This window comes from Pristis pectinata, chromosome 30, assembly GCF_009764475.1.
Source record: "Pristis pectinata isolate sPriPec2 chromosome 30, sPriPec2.1.pri, whole genome shotgun sequence".
Lineage (NCBI taxonomy): Eukaryota > Metazoa > Chordata > Chondrichthyes > Rhinopristiformes > Pristidae > Pristis > Pristis pectinata.
In genome coordinates, this window is record NC_067434.1 from 18,054,381 (window position 1) to 18,072,323 (window position 17,943).

General features: G+C 43.0%; 2 protein-coding genes across 5 annotated transcripts in view; one reads left to right on the forward strand and one right to left on the reverse strand.

The window, feature by feature from the left end:
• The window catches only part of csgalnact2 (chondroitin sulfate N-acetylgalactosaminyltransferase 2), a 90,271-nt gene extending 88,285 nt beyond the window's left edge, over nucleotides 1–1,986 (forward strand). Inside the window, exon 10 of the mRNA XM_052041385.1 lies at nucleotides 1,865–1,986. Coding sequence (XP_051897345.1) covers nucleotides 1,865–1,875 — 11 coding nt within the window. The 3' untranslated portion in view covers nucleotides 1,876–1,986. The remainder of the gene's footprint in view (nucleotides 1–1,864) is intronic.
• The window catches only part of LOC127584604 (ras-GEF domain-containing family member 1A-like), a 63,468-nt gene continuing 46,120 nt past the window's right edge, over nucleotides 596–17,943 (reverse strand). For 3 of the 4 annotated variants that reach the window (XM_052041389.1, XM_052041386.1, XM_052041388.1), the window contains exons 4-14: nucleotides 17,089–17,226; nucleotides 12,247–12,468; nucleotides 11,340–11,414; nucleotides 10,027–10,122; nucleotides 9,535–9,637; nucleotides 9,038–9,117; nucleotides 7,609–7,704; nucleotides 6,401–6,496; nucleotides 6,164–6,287; nucleotides 5,054–5,126; nucleotides 612–4,194 (exon numbers count right to left, since the gene is read on the reverse strand). In XM_052041389.1, coding sequence (XP_051897349.1) covers nucleotides 4,170–4,194; nucleotides 5,054–5,126; nucleotides 6,164–6,287; nucleotides 6,401–6,496; nucleotides 7,609–7,704; nucleotides 9,038–9,117; nucleotides 9,535–9,637; nucleotides 10,027–10,122; nucleotides 11,340–11,414; nucleotides 12,247–12,468; nucleotides 17,089–17,226 — 1,128 coding nt within the window. In that variant the 3' untranslated portion in view covers nucleotides 612–4,169. Of the gene's footprint in view, nucleotides 4,195–5,053; nucleotides 5,127–6,163; nucleotides 6,288–6,400; nucleotides 6,497–7,608; nucleotides 7,705–9,037; nucleotides 9,118–9,534; nucleotides 9,638–10,026; nucleotides 10,123–11,339; nucleotides 11,415–12,246; nucleotides 12,469–17,088; nucleotides 17,227–17,943 lie in introns of all 4 variants that reach the window. The other variant, XM_052041387.1, reaches the window with a different exon arrangement.

Below are 17,943 nucleotides of genomic sequence, written 5' to 3' on the forward strand. Positions count from 1 at the left end.
GCCCACAACACCCAGATCTCTTAGTGTCTGCAATTCTGGGAACTTGCATGTGTTGTGTTTTTAAACCATCTGTGGCCAAGCCTAAGTTCTTGAAATCACCTCCCCAACGCGCTCCCACCAAGCCACCACCTTTCTATCTCCAAATCTCACCATCTCTTTCAAGACACTGCATAAAACCTACCCCAATGGCCACATCTTTGTCTCCGTGTGGCTCAGTGTTGAATGTTGTTTGACGCTCTTCTAAAGGCTCAACACGAATGCAAATTGTTATTGTGACATGAACTGGCCTTTGTAATATCTGCACTTAATCCAGTGGGCGTGCAGTTTTTTTTGTGCAGTAACATTTGATTTGGCTATTGATGCCACATCTGTGCTGCTGGATTGAAACAATTCCTTCTCTAATGACATCCTTTACTGGGGGAAGACCCATTGCAATGTGTTGCGTGTTCCAGTCCACCCTTCCCTTCCAAAAACAAAGGCACCTCTCACTGCCAGATAAACTCCAGTCATTTTCTTCATGGAACAAACATAAAATGAGCAATTGGGAATTTGAACTTGAAGAAACAAAATAAAGCAGACACGCGCATCTAATTTTCACATAATTTATTTTTTGTGTTTGTATCTTTATAAAAACCAACAATTAAAACATCGAGACCGTTGCATGATGCATTCAGTGCTTTTGAACACATAAACCCGCCAGAGGGGGAAACAAAAAAATAAAAGATTCATTTTCAGGAGTGCTGCTTTTTCTTTGAGGGTGGGTAAAATGTCTCCCATGCAAGAAAATGAAGGGAGTTGTTATCTTTTAAAGGGAGGGGGCGAATATAGAGATTTGACCTTGTATTAAGTTGCAGGATAGATGCAAGAGGGAGCTGTGCTGATGCTCGTCTCTTTTCTGTGATAGCCATCTGCCCAAGTGACACTGAAGCAAGGACTTTCTGAGTGCTGCTGTATCGGCCTCTTCGTCACAAAGCAGGAACCCACAAACTATTTTTGCACATGCACCCAACCCATGTTCTAAGAAGGAGCTGCCATTTACTCTGTCAATTTAGATGCTGTTCCACTTCACTGTAAGCAGAATCACAAAATGTGCTTGTTAAATATTCTTTAAAAGTTTTAAATGCACGGGGAGAGCTTCAGAAAATGCCTTAAGGATTTGTTGAATGATTTCTTGTCCTTGGCTGCATACAATAATCTCACTGGGTGCCATGAGTCAATAAATCCAGACAAAAGCACTGTCCTTGCAAAGATTAAAAAAAACTTGCAGCTGTGACTTCCTTTAGCTGTGTTTATGCACTTTTTGGGCAAATATTCTGAGGCCCCAGGGTCTGCCAGGGTGTGGTGTGTACCAATGGCAGTTCTCCAGCCAGAGGAAGGAATGATTGGATGGGTTATAATGTCAAAGCCAACAAGGACGAAATGGTCTTTGACCTTAATGGAGCAGAAGCTTTCCTGGTTACATGTGACTAAATCCAATGTGCTTTACGAACAGCTTCATGCCACATGAGCACAAGTCTCTCTAACAATCTTTTCAGTGAGACTTGCTGTTCATCAAAGGTAGGGGAGTGATGTAGGTACTTTGTATTTATTGGAGGAGATGGGAAGGGGAGCAGCTTTTAATGATGACACTAAGCACTGGTCCCTGACACCTACTTTACCAATGTGTGTGTAAGGGGCAGGGCTAGGGGATGACAATTGGTAGGGTCAGCATGTAGTTAGCATGAACTCTTTGGGCCTGAAACCTTTGGGCAAACAACAGATTGGGGAAGGGAAAGAGAGGGAGATGACCTTTCATCAACTATTCAAGCATATCTTAATGAAGTGTCTTCGGCCTGAAACATTAACTTTTTTTCTCTTCCTCCAGGTGCTGCCTGACCTGCTGAGGATTTCCAGAACTTCCTGTACACGTTTCCGATGAAAAGATCACAGTATTTTGATTCACATTACACCAGTGACGACACTTCAAAAGTACCTAATTGGCTTTTTTCTTTTTACCCTCATCCCCAAGCTGCGGTTAATGCGTGAGTCTAATGAGAGGTTTTGCTGAGGTTGTAGAATAATTGGAGCTCCCTCCATTATGATTTTGTTTCCATGGGACTCGAGGGAGAGAGAGTGAGATTGTCACAAACCACATTGTAAAAGTCTATGTATCTCCCAGCTCGCCTATGCAATTCTCTGCAGTACTCAAGCCTTATTCACAGATTTTTTAGATCAGATTCTGAATTGCTGAATACTTGGGATTATAGTTAGACCCAGTTTGAATACCCACACCTGGGGATACGACCAGGAATCCACCCTTAACCCTTGGTAGAAAGAGAAACACTCTACTGTTTCTGTAAAATGATGTAGAGTGACGTTGGAGCTAGTTCACGTCTCATGCACATAAGGGGTTTATGGAGTCATAGAGCACAGAATCGAGCTCTCTGGCCCAAAGTGTCCATGCCAAATTATCCACTTATACTAGTTTAATATACCTAAACCATCTATACTGGTCAGGTTGGTTCTGAACAATCATTTTTGAACCAACAGACTTAATGCAATAGTTAAGTTGGTGGATTGGATGTCTCACAGGCTGGACTTATATAACCTAGCTTCTTCAGCCACAGAAATAAGATTAAACATCCAGCTGAAGACTCCCGGGTCCCGCTTCTCTTAGTCCAACATTTTCTAGCCATTTATCAACCTCTGCACAAAATTCTTCCTGGCATTGTTCCCTGAAAGTTTTTTCCAACCTCTTAGGGATAGCTCAGATGGGTTTTCCCCCAATGTTGACAAGCCCTTGTCCATCAAGTTCTTTATCATTAATTTCCTATCTAACCCTGGAGATGGGCCATGTTGTCCACTGTGCATTTTAAGAGCCTCCACACACATCCCATGCATAATATTCCAAATGGGACATGATCTGTACCTGACCAATAATCCTGCACTAATCTCTTGTGCAGAGTCTGGGAGGGTGTGTTTTGGTGACATCTGATTTGAAATTGAAGTACTTAAATTTTCTAAAAATTAATTCTGATTTAACAACATTTCGATGTTAACATAAGAGCCAGAAAATGCAGAAGATGCTCAGCAAGTCAGGCACGTTAAACATTGCAAAAGTGTTGAAGTTTTATTGAATGAATGCTTCTGTTAATGAGATAAGCCTCAGTAGTGAGATGGGGTTGAGTTGGAGAGGCAGTGGCATGGACTCACTGCAGTACAGCAAGCTCACGGTGCTCCTCAGATTTTGGGAATATCTAGCTTTAGGTGATACAGAACAATCTGTGCAGTAGGGCAGAAAAATGATTCCTTCATTTTAAGTGGGACATGGATACTGCACAAAATAAATATTCTTCAATCCGTAAGAGCAATGAAACTATATGTTATAGTTCACAACATTAAATAAATCTGCACACTCTGAATGGGCGAAGTACTGGGGCTGCTTCAATCCAGTACATCACAAAATGGTCAGTCTATAAGTTGCAATCTAGAAACATCAGTACATACTCTATATTGGATGTTCATCTCTCTGCCTTGTATAATCTTGTGTGGTTAAACGTTGTCCTCTCCCCCGTCCCTACATAAGTCAGTAGGATTCTGGGCTGGTGCAATATAGTCCCTTCTGTTCTGTTTATACCCGTAACTCACTATCTCTCATTGTCTCATTCACGTGTGTACATACACACATGCGTGCACGCAAATGCGCGTGCACACACACACACACACACACACACACACACAAACAGAAGCAGCAGGTTGTCACAAAACAAAGAATGAATTGACAGTAGTAGGAATTTCTCACAGGCTGCCATTGTCCTATTTCTACCAGTATCCATAGAAACAGCAGCCAGGGATCTCCCATGATGCTTCTCTTTATTAAAGGGTCCTGCCCCGTGGCAAAAGTCAGTCTTCTGCCTTCTCGTAGTCTTCCATTTATTTTACAAGTGACTTTAAGTCATAGCACAATGTCTGCTGTAAAAGGCATTGAATAAACGTATCCCAGCCAGTGGGACCAAAGCCCCAAGATTCGGCCACTTTCTCTCTGTACAGTCACGATCCGAATCCGAATCAAAACCAAATTTACAAATTTAAAGCAAGTGACCAAACCAAGTCTCTTCTCTTCCTAGTGGAGCTAAAATCTGATGCAGTGCAAATGATTCGCAGAGTCCAGTGTGTACAAAGTGGTTGCTTCATGCTCTGTTCAACAGTGTGGCCCTGCCAAGGAAGAGACAGAAAAGCCATGTTAGAATGTTTACCAGAACAAGGTTTAGTGTCAGCAGTAGCACAGGGGCAGGAGTACTGTCTTAACTCAGGTAGATGGTTGTGGATTCAACTTTCTCTCCAAGTGACTTTAGCACAAACTTCTCGAGCACTGCTGATGGAGTGCAGCAGTGTCGGAAATCCTGTCTTTCAGATGAGATATTAAACCTGCTCTTCATCCCAATGACCATTGGAAGGTGCATTTTTATTTAGTATCCAGCACATTTCTTTTAGAACTCTTCCAAGGAACCAAAAGTCTAGTCCTACAACCAAGCATACATGAGCTCTGCCTGAGACAAGACAGAGGCAGTGACTTTCAGATGTATTTGGGCAGAACCTCAGGAAGTGTCTCCACCATCATAAAGGGATCACTTTGCAAGATAAAGGCATTGCCTGAGATTTTGCCATTGCTTTCCTCTGGAACTGAAGCATAAAGCCTTGAATCCTTAAGAACTTATCTACAAAAGCAGAGAATGCATTCGGCCCAGCTTAGCTTGTCCATCCAACATCAGAGATCTCCATTCATCTAAAGATGGAATACAACCCTGGAGAGGGTCACCAGGGATTGAACTTGCTTGAAGCTTCTGCTTTCACTGAAAATCCCGATTCACCGTTCTTTAGTCCAAATCTCACAAAAGCTCCGCTCAATGAATGGGACAGATTTTAGCTACTTTCCTTGTTTATTGGTTCTCACTGGTTAAGTTTGAGTTAACCATTACCCAGGTTTAACCCAAATCAAAATTTGGGGCTCTCAGCCCACATAATGGCACTTGTATACAAAGGGTTAAAAATCCTCAGGGGCAGGGCTCAGTACCTGAGTGACTTCCAGCTGTCCTTCTCCATGTGGTTCTCAGGTCCCTCACTCTCAAATGAAGCCAAGTAAAGTGCTAGGATTGAGAAGAAGAGAATGTAAGTTAGAACGATGCCTCCAATAGCAATAGGAGCAAACCTTTCTTTTAATGGTTAGTGTCTGGAATTTACTGCCAGGGATGGTGATGGAGACAGATTCAATTGTAATGTTCCATTGGGAGCTGGGTAAGGTTTGGAATGGAAAAAATTTCCAAGGCGATGTGGATTCTTGTAAAGAGCCAGTACACAATTAATGGGCTGAATGGCCTCCTTCCCTGCTGTAACCATTCTGTGATGGCCATTTGTTTCACACCAAAACAAACACTGAGATATCTCTGGTGATGCATTGTTTATTCATTTTTTATTGCTTATTAATAACAAGAAAGGACAGGTTTACTCTTGATACCCAAGGGCATTTACTTTAACCAAACTTGCTGAGGGAGAGATGCAAATAACTGGGTAGAATATTGGTTTTGCATCTCTTCAAATACTGCTCTATGTTCTATACAGTTAAGTGGTTACTGCATTTCTGACAGCAGTGGGTTTGGTTTATGTTGGCCACCCCTGTCTGTATCAAGAACTTCCAATGTTACAGAGGTCCCTTATGATCCTAGATAGATTCTCCTAATGAAATATTTTAATCCAATCTCATTCCCCACACAAACCTTCCTTCAAGCAACCTTATTGAATGACATCACCTTTAGTGTCCAATCCCTGTAACTTTTTGTTCTGTGAACTCCATGCAAAGTGGGTTGTGATTGAGCCAATCCTTACATGGAACCCTCCGAACCAGATTTAGATCTTTCAGAGGAGGAGAGCTCTTATGCTGCATTAACTTGTTTATTCACCAATATAGGACCAGTCCTCTGTCCATTTAAGAAAGGATTAGTTAATGCTTCTATCTTAAAAGGACACACGACCATTCTACATTGGTAATATAGTTCTCTGTTTTTGGAAGACCGAAAGGGAGGTTATTACCTGAACTCACACATGTGATGTGCTGTATCTCCTGTCCCTTTAAGACCAATGCTAGTCAATGTCAGGTCTCAGACCAGTTACTCCATGAAGTACTCACCTTCTTCTGTGTAGACAGGAGCCGTCAGGAGATAGTTTTTGATCTTCTTGTCCTTCTCGAAGGGACACTCCACCTGTTTCCACATCATAAACTCACTGATTTGTTTGGCAATTTCCCAGAATTTCTGCATCGGGAAGAAACAAAAGCATGGGCTATTTTTCCTCTGAATGTTTAAAACCATGAAATGTCCGACTGATGCAGCTCTGCTTTACTTGTTATGTTGGTATTGCTCCTTACCTTAAAGTTAATTTGCCCGTTAGGCAGTCTGTTGGCATGAATCTTATTCAGAAAGTAGATGTCTTTGATGAAGAGATTAAAAACTGGAATGACAACCTAAGGAAAAAAATAACCCATTTAACAATTTACTCCCTCGAGTGGTTGAATCAGAAATAGCTTTTTTAATTAAAGGAAATTTAAAGAGGCGAATCATGATATTTTATTCTGTCTTATCTCACTTTCACACGGTGCCTTTTTATGTCTCAATTATTACAGTGCGTTTGTCAGACAATAAATTGGTGCGATTCATTCAGTCACAATTGGGAATGCAAATATAGCTGCTATTTGTATGCAAAGGAAGATCCCACAAACAGGAATGGAGGTGTGGATGGAGACTAATTTACCTCTGTGCTGAGAGGTAAAAATCTAGCCTGAACAGTGGGAATTTTGGCTTTCCTTCATTAACTATCAGGAGAGATTGAACAGGTTGTGTTCTGTTTTCCTTCTGAGAGAAACTTGGAAGGGTGACTTGATTTTCATCCGTGGGACGTTGTTGGCCAGGATCAACAGTGAGCATTGTTGCCAAGGGGAGCAATTATTGCCCATCGCTAACTGCCCTAGAGTGTCCGGGGATGTGCTGTTTTTCTCTACCCCATGATGTAAGAAGGGGTTTGATGGGGTTGACCAAGAGAAAAGAGTTTCCACTGAACAGCCTTATTAATATTTGCACCTTATTGTCTGCCTGCACTGCACTTTCTCTGTAACTGTAACACCTAATTCTCCATTCTGTTGTTGCTTTTCCCTTGTACTACCTCAATGCATTGATGTGGTGAAACGATCTGTGTGGATGGCATGCAAAACAAAGTTTTTCACTGTATCTCGGTACATGTGACAATAATAAGCCTATTTTAAATTTACCAATAATAAATCCAGAAGAACTCAGGAAGTTTTTCACCCAGAGAATAGTGAGTGATTGAGATCCAATTTAAGTAGAAATTTGATGAGCATGTGCCAAAGAAAGGCTCTCACCGAGAGGGTAAAATGAGGTAGGTAGAAAGGGCAGGTAGCAGTTGACCCATTTCTGACTTGGACATTCAATGTAACTCTAGGGTATCTGGAGTCCTCAACCACCAATGAACAGAGGAAGAGATAAAGGAGAGGCCCAGCTGGTGATTTTTTCTGTCCACTGATGGATGGGTTATTTTTTTCCATTACATTGCATCACTTACCTTCTCACGGTTACTGTGCGCTGTCTGGGATCGCTGCACAGCCCCCTGAAGAGCTGTTCTGTAGTGAGAGAAATTGCTGGAAGGATCCATGTGATTCTATTCAATAAAACACAGAACAAAAAAGAATTTGCCTTTAGTTAGAAACTTCCTTGGGTTTGGGTGTGTGTGTGTCTGTGCATATACCTGTGTATGTGTCTACATATATATGTATCCATGTGCTCATATGTGTGAGAGACAGCTACCTAGTTATGTGTCCCTGATCAAAGATAGCACAGGCACCTTCTCTTTATTTACACCGCTTCTAGTGACACTGAGGACAGACTCCAGAGGAGGTTGAAGGCAGGCACACTCCAGGTCCCCAGAGGCTCTCCAGAAGGCAATTGGCTGAGGATATAAATGGACAAAACTGCAAGGGTCGTAGGGAAAAAGCAAGCAAGGATTGATTAGAAAGCTCCATCAAAGAGCCAGAACAGATCAAAGGGCCAAATGGTTCTATAATTTTATGAATGGTACACGAAAATCATGAAGATGCAGAACATTATACACAATGTGCATTGGTTGGTGTTGGGAAATCGAACGTTAGCACCTCGAGTCCTAAATCAATGTTGTGGGAATAACAGATGATGCTTCTGCTGATTTACGGGAGGCACTGACCCACTTCAGGTAGGTCGCTGCTTCGGTTAAGTTACAGAAAGTTGATGCAAATGTGATCACACGAAAATGGTTTCAGCCCAGTGCCAGGTGAACACAGGCAATGAAGTAGTGAGCACCCTCTCTGTGGTTGGGAGCGTGACAATGCAAGACTGAAGTGTCTACGTTTGGAAATGGACATCCCCACTGAAGTGGGCACAGGTTATATGAAGAGTATGTGATATTTTTAGGTGATTTGTCCCAGAACTTCCTTGGGCAACCCTACACTCTAACCCAAGCACAGTCCCAGCATAGCCACAGGATGGTGCTCTAATCACTGGGCAGTCAAGTAGGAAGAAAGAAGCCCACTGATACTGACCTCAGGAGATCTCACCATCATGTGCCTCTGTGCAACTGACAGCAGAGGTACTCGACTGCCCCCCACACCCCCACCCCTCAAGTTTCTGGACACGGTCTGCGTCCCGCCCACCCCCCAGGGTTCTTTCTCCACTTTTTGTTGGAGAAGGATCTTCCCTCATCGTCTGGGTCTCCCAGTGATGGAGACTGAGGGATGCCTGGTCAAACAAGACACTGAAGGACGTGCCAGTCGGGTGGGAATGGAGCTGACACTCTGAGTCACAACAGAAGCTCAGACTTGGTGGCCTCCTCTTTCCAAAGTGCAAACGCACAGTACAAGATCAAATGACGTGTAGAATCTGTGGGAACAGCACCCGCTGTGTTACGCAGAGGTGCCGTCCACACCACCCACTCTTCCCACCTCTACCTGCCCTGTACTTACTTCCAAAACTTCAAATTTTGCCTTTTTGACCTTCGACCAAGTTTTCTTCAGTCTGGCAACAGGGCTGAGGTTCATGCCAGCTACAAAGGGGAGAAGGAAGAGAACTGTGAGCAGAGCAAGTGGGTTCTGTAGAAACACGTTTGTCTCTCAGTACTGTGAATGGAAGGAAGAAGCCCCTCCTTATTTTACACTGATTGGCACACATACAGTGCCATTAATGTACTAAAGCACCCCAAGCAGCTTCATATGACTGTATAATATTGCAGACAATTTTAAATACCAGGTCACATCAAGAGACATTCGGGCAAGTGACAGAGAGCTTGGATTGAGGTAGATTTTAAGGAACATTTTAGCGGAAAAAGGATGGGCAGGGAAGTTAAGGGACGGAATTCCAGGACCCTGGGCCCAAGCAACTGAAGTCATGGCAACCGGTGGTGGAACGCTTAAAATTGGAGATGCTAAAGAGGAAGGTGGGGGATTTTGGAGAGAAAACTCACATATGATGGCCATCAGGGAGTTGAAGTTTCCAATGTTGAAACATTCTCTTGCCACGTCGATGAAAAATTCAACCACCCGCGTCCTCTGTTTCTTTTTTCCAACCTGCAATTGGATAGAAATGGGCTGTGAGACTGTGTGTGGGGGAGGGTAGACAGACTGCTTGAAAAGGAGACTACTGGATGGCGATTAGGATTTCACCCCTTTATCCCCACCCACCAGCATTATAACACAATATGTTGCATGTGACAGAGCACACACGGTGCCTCACACTCAACGGAGACTTGACTTGTGGCCTGTGAAACAGGTGGAGAAGCCCTGAGAGTAAATGACTGTACCATCATCATCATAGTAGTTTACTTGTTGGCGAACTCTCTAACCTCCAGACAGCGGCGCCAAGCAATTGCAACACCAATATTGCTGACGCATCGCAGTACAGCAGCTGAGGCGACTAACTGACTTGTCAGGGACGAGAATCATTACTGTTAACTCACTCTGCAAATCTCGGTCGCTACCAGTGAACTGAGCCGATTAAACCAGTTGTCACATGCTTCCAAGTTGTACGTCTTTTTGATGTCGCTGCGACAGCTCTTGAAAAGAAACAGAATAAAAGATTTAACGTCAAGACGTTTGCCCGCCAGTCGAGTTTTTGATGAATGATTTTCCGACCCTCAAGGGCGTTAATGCCCGTGGGCAGCTTTGTGGTTTCAGGTTCCTCGCCTGCTCCTTCCAGCTGTTTGCTGGTGTATCAGAGGCTCCAGGACGATCACATTCCTGACTGGGAGCCACAACAAAGGCTCAGCATCAATCTATCAAACAAAACGGCCCATAGCAGGCAGACCAGAACAACTGGAGCTTAGAAACGCTTCAATCTGCTGGACCACCAGCTGTGAGACATCAATATTAAAGCATGCTGGAAGTGCCTGTCTGAAATCAGTGGCCCACTATACTATCATAGGGGCTCCATTAGAATAGTGAACACAGCAACCTCAAGCAGTGACATCTCACATTTTGCAAAGCATCCACCCAACCACTTTTATTAAGCCCTATTTTACTCTGTTTCAACTATATTTTGACATCTAATGGGTAGATATCTGTTAATACCCTCTCTCCACTTCTTCCAAAACACCATTAATGCCACCTGACCTTGAAGTATGTAATATTATTAACTTACTGGTGTAAGGTGACAAAGTGTTCGACAGTGATGTGGAGCCTGCCCAGCCCATCCAAGCCCAACGGTGTGTGGGTTGGGTGGAGCAGGGTTGGATGTATATTGTGATAAAATATGTGACGTTGTATTATACCAGCTCAGTACCATGCATGTCGATCAAAAAGGGTGCAGATGCTGGAAATCTAAAATAAAACTCAGTAGGTCACGCTGTATCGGTGGGAGCAGAAACAGAGTTAACGCTTCAGGTTGAAAACTGAAAACTGACGAAAACTTCGTCAAAACTCTGTTAGTTCAGAACATTAACTCTGTTTCTCTTCCCACAGATGTGCCCTGACTTGCTGAGCATTTCCAGCATTTTCTGATTTATTATTTTACCACACGCATCCCCGCTTCTTGATCAATATTTGCTGTTCCATCATCAAATAGATCAGCAACATGCCTGAGATATGTATGCTTAGTGATGATTGGGTTGGGTGAGGTATTGAGAAGGTTTTAAACCCTCAAGCTCAGCTTGGGTTCACTTTAGCAGTGGTTAGGTTTTCATTTTCTACCTGAATTAACTGTCTTTTACCAACAAAAGAAAATCTTTGCGGTTTGTGAGCCGAGGAGTTGTAAAACTGTCCCTCTTTCTCTTACCTTATGATTGTCCATTGAATCCATGTGGTTGAATATATGCACCAGTTCCTCTGGGGTGATGTGCATTAATCGATCCTATACATAGCAAGGAATGATCAATTAGTTTGCAGTTTCATTAATATTGGCAAACAATTTCCTCCCAAAATTGCTGTTGCTACATCTAACGTCTCATATCTTAGATCACAGGTTGAATCAAGGATAAAAATCCAACTAAGCATATACTAAGTATTATAATAATAAAGGCACTGCAATATTAAAAAGACATTTATCCCACTCACATCTCTTCTACATTATTTTGGGTCATAAATGGGTAAATAGAGTTCTGTTGTCCTCAATCTTCATTGCAATGGTATACAGAGGGCACAAGTTTCAAAATGATAACAAAAATTAAAAGGGAGGTTTGAAATAAAAACTCTCCACACTTTTTACATGCAGATGCTGGGTTAGCATGTGGAGTTCTCTCTTACATACCATTTCTGGATGCTCATAAATTCTTTTGAAAGGTGACTAGTTGTTAATATGAGCTACCAGGTGCAGGGGATGGTTTTATATTGGAGGGGGGGGTCCATTTGGGGAAATAGATTGGAGCTAGAATATATGGAGCAAATGGTTTGTTTCTGTTTGTTAATGATTCTTTGAACTCTTCCTCTCAGGGAGCTCCTTACTTCCACCCTATACATGCCCTCCACACCCCACTCTGTTCTTGAGTGCTAGCAGCGTGCAATTAGTTAATAATCCAGCATGGTGTTAATGGTTTGGGGAAAAAAGCAGTGTTGTGACAAACACATCATCTCGACATGTCAACTGGTTAGTGGTAACTAAGGTACTGCTCCTTGCAGTTTTTTTTAAGCCTCTGAATTCTGTTGTCCATCCTCTAATTCCTTTAAGTTCAGAAATGTTCACCTACCATCTCGATATGGGTTAGCTGCTGAGCTAAGACACAGGGATCATTGCACACGCTCAGTATATCCTTCTGGCTGGACTGAGTCTTGGGTTTCAAGATGGTCTGCTTATCCGTGACTGACGGCTTGATTATTTCCCGTGCCTCCTGGTACTGGCTGTGGGCTGAGAGGTTGCGGATCAGGCTTTGGGTCATCTGGCTAATGCTTTTCTTCACGCTGGAGTTTTCCTAATAGGAGAGCAAAAGGGAGACTCTGTCATATAGAGGCAGTATGATATGAGGAAAGCACATGATTTACACATTAATGTTGATTTGTGAACATTCAGTACTGCCTAAGTTACGTGCAGCTGCTACCTGAACTGTTGTGGGTCAGTGTACAACCTATTTCGCACACAAGAATGGACAATAAGGTGACATAGATGTACATCACGGACTGTGGTCTTTAACCAAGTGTATTTTGTCCATTGTAGGAGCTCCATTTATTTTGAGAATGTGACACAAAGTTCTAGGGGGTATATCCTTTGGCACCTGTTAAGACCTCTACAAAGTTTTTATAAGTTTCAATTACATAACCTCTTAATCTTTCAAACTCTAAAGAGCAGGGGCCTAGCCTGCACAATCTCTCTTCCTGTGACAGACCTGCTATCCCAGGAACAAATCTACTGAAGCCTCTGTGGCAAACACATCCTTTATTAGGTAAGGAGACCAGAACTGTACACAATACTTCAGATATGGTCTCACTAAGGCACAATATCATTACAGCAGAACAGAGAACATTACATCACAGGCACAGGCCTTTTGGCCCACAATGTCTGCGCTGAACACAATGCCAAATTAAACTAAATCTCTTCTGCCTGCATGTGATCCATACCCCTCCACGCCCTGCATATTCATGTGTCTATCTAAAAGCCTCTTAATCACCACATCTGATCTGCTTCCAGCACCACCCCTGGCAGCCCATTCCAGGCATCTACCACTCTCTGTTTAAAAGAACTTGGCCCCACACATCTCCTCTCACCTTAAATGCGTGCCCTCTAGTATTTGACATTTCTACTTTGGGGCAAAGATTCTGACTGTCAACCCCATCTCTTCCTCTCATAATTTTATAAATTTCCATCAGGTCTCCCCTCAGCCTCCGACCTTCCAGAGAAAACAACCCAACTTTGTCCAACCTCTCCTTATAGCTCATACCCTCTTATCCAGACAGTATCCTGGTAAAACTCTTCTGCGCCCTTTCCAAAACCTCCACATTCTTTCTGTAATGGGGTGACCAGAAATGAACATAGAACAGGACAGCACAGGAACAGGCCCTTCGGCCCACAATGCTGTGCCAAACTAATTAAACTAGTAATTAAGTGCCTAACTAAACTAATCCCTTTTGTTTATCTAAGAGCCTCTTAAATGCCTCTATCATATCAGCCTCCACCACCACCCCTGGCAGCTCATTCCAAGCACCCACCACTCTTACCTTGCACATTCCATTGAATTTACCCCTCTCACCTTACACGCATTGCCTTTGAGCATTAGACATTTCAACCCTGGGAAAAAGATACCGGCTGTCTACTCTACGCCTCTCATAATCTATTAAACTTCTATCTGGGAGTCTATCAGGTGCCGATTGCACACAATATTCCATTGCACATAATATTGCTGTTACCCTTGCACTCAAACCCTCTTGTAACATACAGCCAGAGAACTATTTGCCATCCTAATTGCCTGCTGCGGCTGCATGTCAGCATACTGAAGAGGATGGCTTACTCTTGGCTCTATCTCGTGTGAAATACACTGTAAGACTTGACTACCCCGTAGAAAGATCCTGCTGTTGAGGGATTGACTGCACAAGTTGAGCTCTGAGGGAAGACGGAGAGGAAACTTGGGCGTTGCAGGCAGGATATGAAGCGCAAGGCCAGTCTGTTTTACTTCGTCTCAGCCTTTGTCATTTCCTTTTAAATGCCACTTCATCGGGCAGGTTTGAGCAGGCCACTTCCTTTTGATTGTAGCAAGGCCATTGTGAGATCGAAAGAGCTGTATTCGTGTGTGAGGTGTGGGAGGGGGAGTGGGGAGAAACATTTCTTAAAATTCAAAGACAGAATGTGCTGGCTTCACTTTCCCAAACATTCCACTAATAGCTGATGTTTCTCTATTTCTCTTGCACAACCAGGACAAATATTTCCCAAACAGCTTTAAAATATCTCCAGTGAATTAACCCTTCATTGACTGTAACCCAAACAGCAACAGATTGGAAACGATTCACTGTTTGCTCTCGGGGTTAGTGACGTTGCACTGAAGAATCTCTTTCATTTTGTTGCCATGGAGATCTCTATTTTCCCTTCACCACTGTTACATGGATATGTCTCAGACTAGTGGGGAAGGAGATGGAATGTTAAAGATGCAAATAGGGAAGAGAGAAGGGTAGAATGCTACCCTTCCCCCATCCCAAAAAGGGATGACGTTGTCTCCCTCACACTGACCCCAGGCTCAATAACCCTGAAAGCCAACACCAAGTGATTCCAGAGACGTGAAGAGTCCAGGAGTGTTGTGGTTGTGTCTTACATGCATTTTTGCACTGCAGACTCCATTAGTTTTGCATGTTTATTGAGCTCAGCACCACACAGCTCTGGACATGTCTGATCTGACTATATCTGGCATTGTGAAGGAATAGAGAAGAATACTACTGCAAGATTCCTTCTTGTTTTCAAGTGTACTACAAATCCAATGTCCCTGTCACAAGATGCACCAACATTCTCGTCTTATAAATTTCAACACAGGATGTCTACACTAACTCCACATCAGGGTCCCTGCACTATTTTCACTCTCTTAATCTTTCAGCACTGAGTTCAAGTGCTTATCTAACTTGCCTTGAAATGTTTTGACAATAACATTTCATTCACACAGGACCTTTAACATAGTAAAATAACTCAAGGTGATTTGAAGGAACATTGTGAAACAATAATTGACTGAGTTATGCAGATAACCTAAAGCTCAGTCAAAGAGATAAGTCTTAAGGAATGCTGTAAAGGAGGCAAGAGAGAGGTGGAGAGGTTTGAGGAGGGAGTTCCAGAGCTCAGGGACTTGGCAGCTGAAGGAACAGTGCTAGTGGCTGATTGGAGGAAATATTGTGCAGGACGACAAGAGCTGGAGGAAGCACAGATATAAGTAGGTTGTAGGGCTTGAGGAGGTTATGGCGATACGGAGGGACAATATCATGGAAGGATTGGATACAAGGACGAGAATTTGGATATTAAAGATATCAGTGACATGGACAGTGGGAAGAGGTAAAAGGTCAGTCATGATCTTATGGAATGGAAGAGCATGACTCAGGCGCAAAATGGCCTACTCTTCTTTCTATTTCTTTTGCTTTTATCTCTCAATTTATGGCTTTAGGCTCAGTGTCCCATCTGGGAATGGATTTAATCTCCATGTGCATGTACACAGTGCTGATGTGTTTCTTCCCTGCTTCATTATTAAATGTTATTTTTGTTGGCCTGGGGCTTGTTGAATACAGAGAAAGAGTGTTCACTCAAAATAGGGGAAAACACAGCCTCGTAAAATGAAACTTAGTCAACCTTTAATTCCCTCCACAAACAGCGGATTCTCAAGCTCAGTCATGCTGGAATTAAAGCACCTTTCAGATTTCTCCTGGTTTACACAGCTCTGAGCACAGGTACTGCAAGTCTACAATTGTGCAGGGGAAGGTTTGGGGATTGATCTTAGGGGAGGTGAGATGGGGTGGGGTGAGGGAACTGGAAATCAGAAGCTACTGGGTGATTTGTCCTGCTAATGCTTCAACATAATTGGTTAACTGGCTTGCGGTAAAATGAAAACCTGGTTGTGACTTCGCTTGTCTGACACTGGTCCGAAACTCTGACTCTATGTTTGTTAGCAACATTCTGCTTCCTGGGCACATGCCAGCGTTCCAAATGAGCTATCCAATTAGTCCCATTCCCCATATCCCTGAAAATATGTTAGTATAGGTATCTGTCCACTTCCTTTTAGAAAGCTACAGTTGCCTTGCAGGCAGCACACTTCCCCATCCCCGTCACCTCCCACCCCTCCTGGTTTCCACTAGATACAATACAAGAGGGCATGGCTTTAAAGTAATGGGTGGGAAGTTCAAGGGAGGTATCAGAGGGAGGTTTTTTACCTAGAGAGTGGTTGGGGCATGGAATGCGCTGCCTGGGGTGGTGGTGGAGGCAGGTACATGTGGTCAAATTCAAGAGATTGTTAGATAAGCATATGGAGGAATTTAAAATGGGATATGTGGGAGGAAGGGGTTAGATAGTCTTAGGCGAGGTTTAAAGGTCGGCACAACATTGTGGCCCGAAGGGCCTGTATGTGCTGTACTGTTCTATGGTTCTAAGTACCTCTTTGATTTCCTCTTTTTCAAGGAGCTAGTCCCAGCATCTCCATTCTCTCCACAGAACACTGTCCTTCAATTTACATTGGGACCCAAATGAAATAAAGCTTAATGCATGGAAATGAAAATACTCCACTAAAAGGTTTCACAATGTAGGAGAACATTAAGCTAAGGAACCAAGAAATAAGAAGCTGGAGAAGGCCATTTGGTCCCTGTAGTGTATTCTGCCATTCTATAAGATCCAAGCTATCCTACCACAAATCCAGCACCATCTCCATTTCCCTTGATTTTCTTTGTATCCAAACATCTATCAATCTCTAGTTTTATTGCATCCAGCATCTGCAGTCCTTTGTTTCTCATCTATATCAATCTCTGGTTTGGATATACCCAACGATTGAGCTGCCATTGGTGTCTGGATTGGAGACTTCCTATTCTGTGGCAAAAGTAACACATCATGAATAGTGAAAAGTCAGCTCTTTGTTTCCCCTTACCTCATCGCACTGTGCTATCTGGTGAGTAATCTCCTTGAGTTCCTTCATCGATTTCTCATCTTGAAAGTCATGTGGAAATGTTTCAGTCCACTCACTCAGAAGCTGGATGATCTTTGGGACAAATTCCTTCACCCTAGCCTGTAGGACAACAAGTCAGGAGGTTAATTTCATGACAACATCAATATTGTGTACTCACCCAGAACCTATGGCATAGTTAAACATCTCAGGGAGCCTGGCAGAGCCATAATGGATAGCTAACCAAAAGTTGGGAGGATCAAACTCTGGCATCAAAGAGATGGGCTTCCTGAAGGAGGAAGCAATACCGAGACGTTAAGGATTAACATAGGGCTCAACTAGCTAAGAGCATGTCAGTGAAGTGCAGACTTAAGGAAGAGTACAATGCACAGGGGATCAGAGTCAGTGAGATGGAGAGTTTGGGAGTTACAGTGAAGGAAGAGAGAAGACCACAAATGGATTTCAAAGGATTAACATGTAATAAGACTGCGGTTCTAGAGCTATTTGAAACACATTTCTCTTAACAATATTTGGTTTTTAACTATTTGCAGTCATCTATTTGATTGGTTCTCAATAATTAAATGTGTTAAGGGTTTGGCCTGCAGAGATTTACGAATCATCTTAAAGGACTATTGTATGCTTCAGTGCATCTGAGAAAACTTTGCAGCCACTGCATTCATTTGATGCTCCGTGTTTCCAAACCCTTAAAAATATCCCAGAGGGAACTCAAAAGCTAAAGAGTCTAAGGCATCCTGGGATCCTGAGAGGTTGGCGATCTTTCATGTGTACCACGAGAAGGACATATCGAGTACATGCACACAGACACGCAAATTGTGCTCA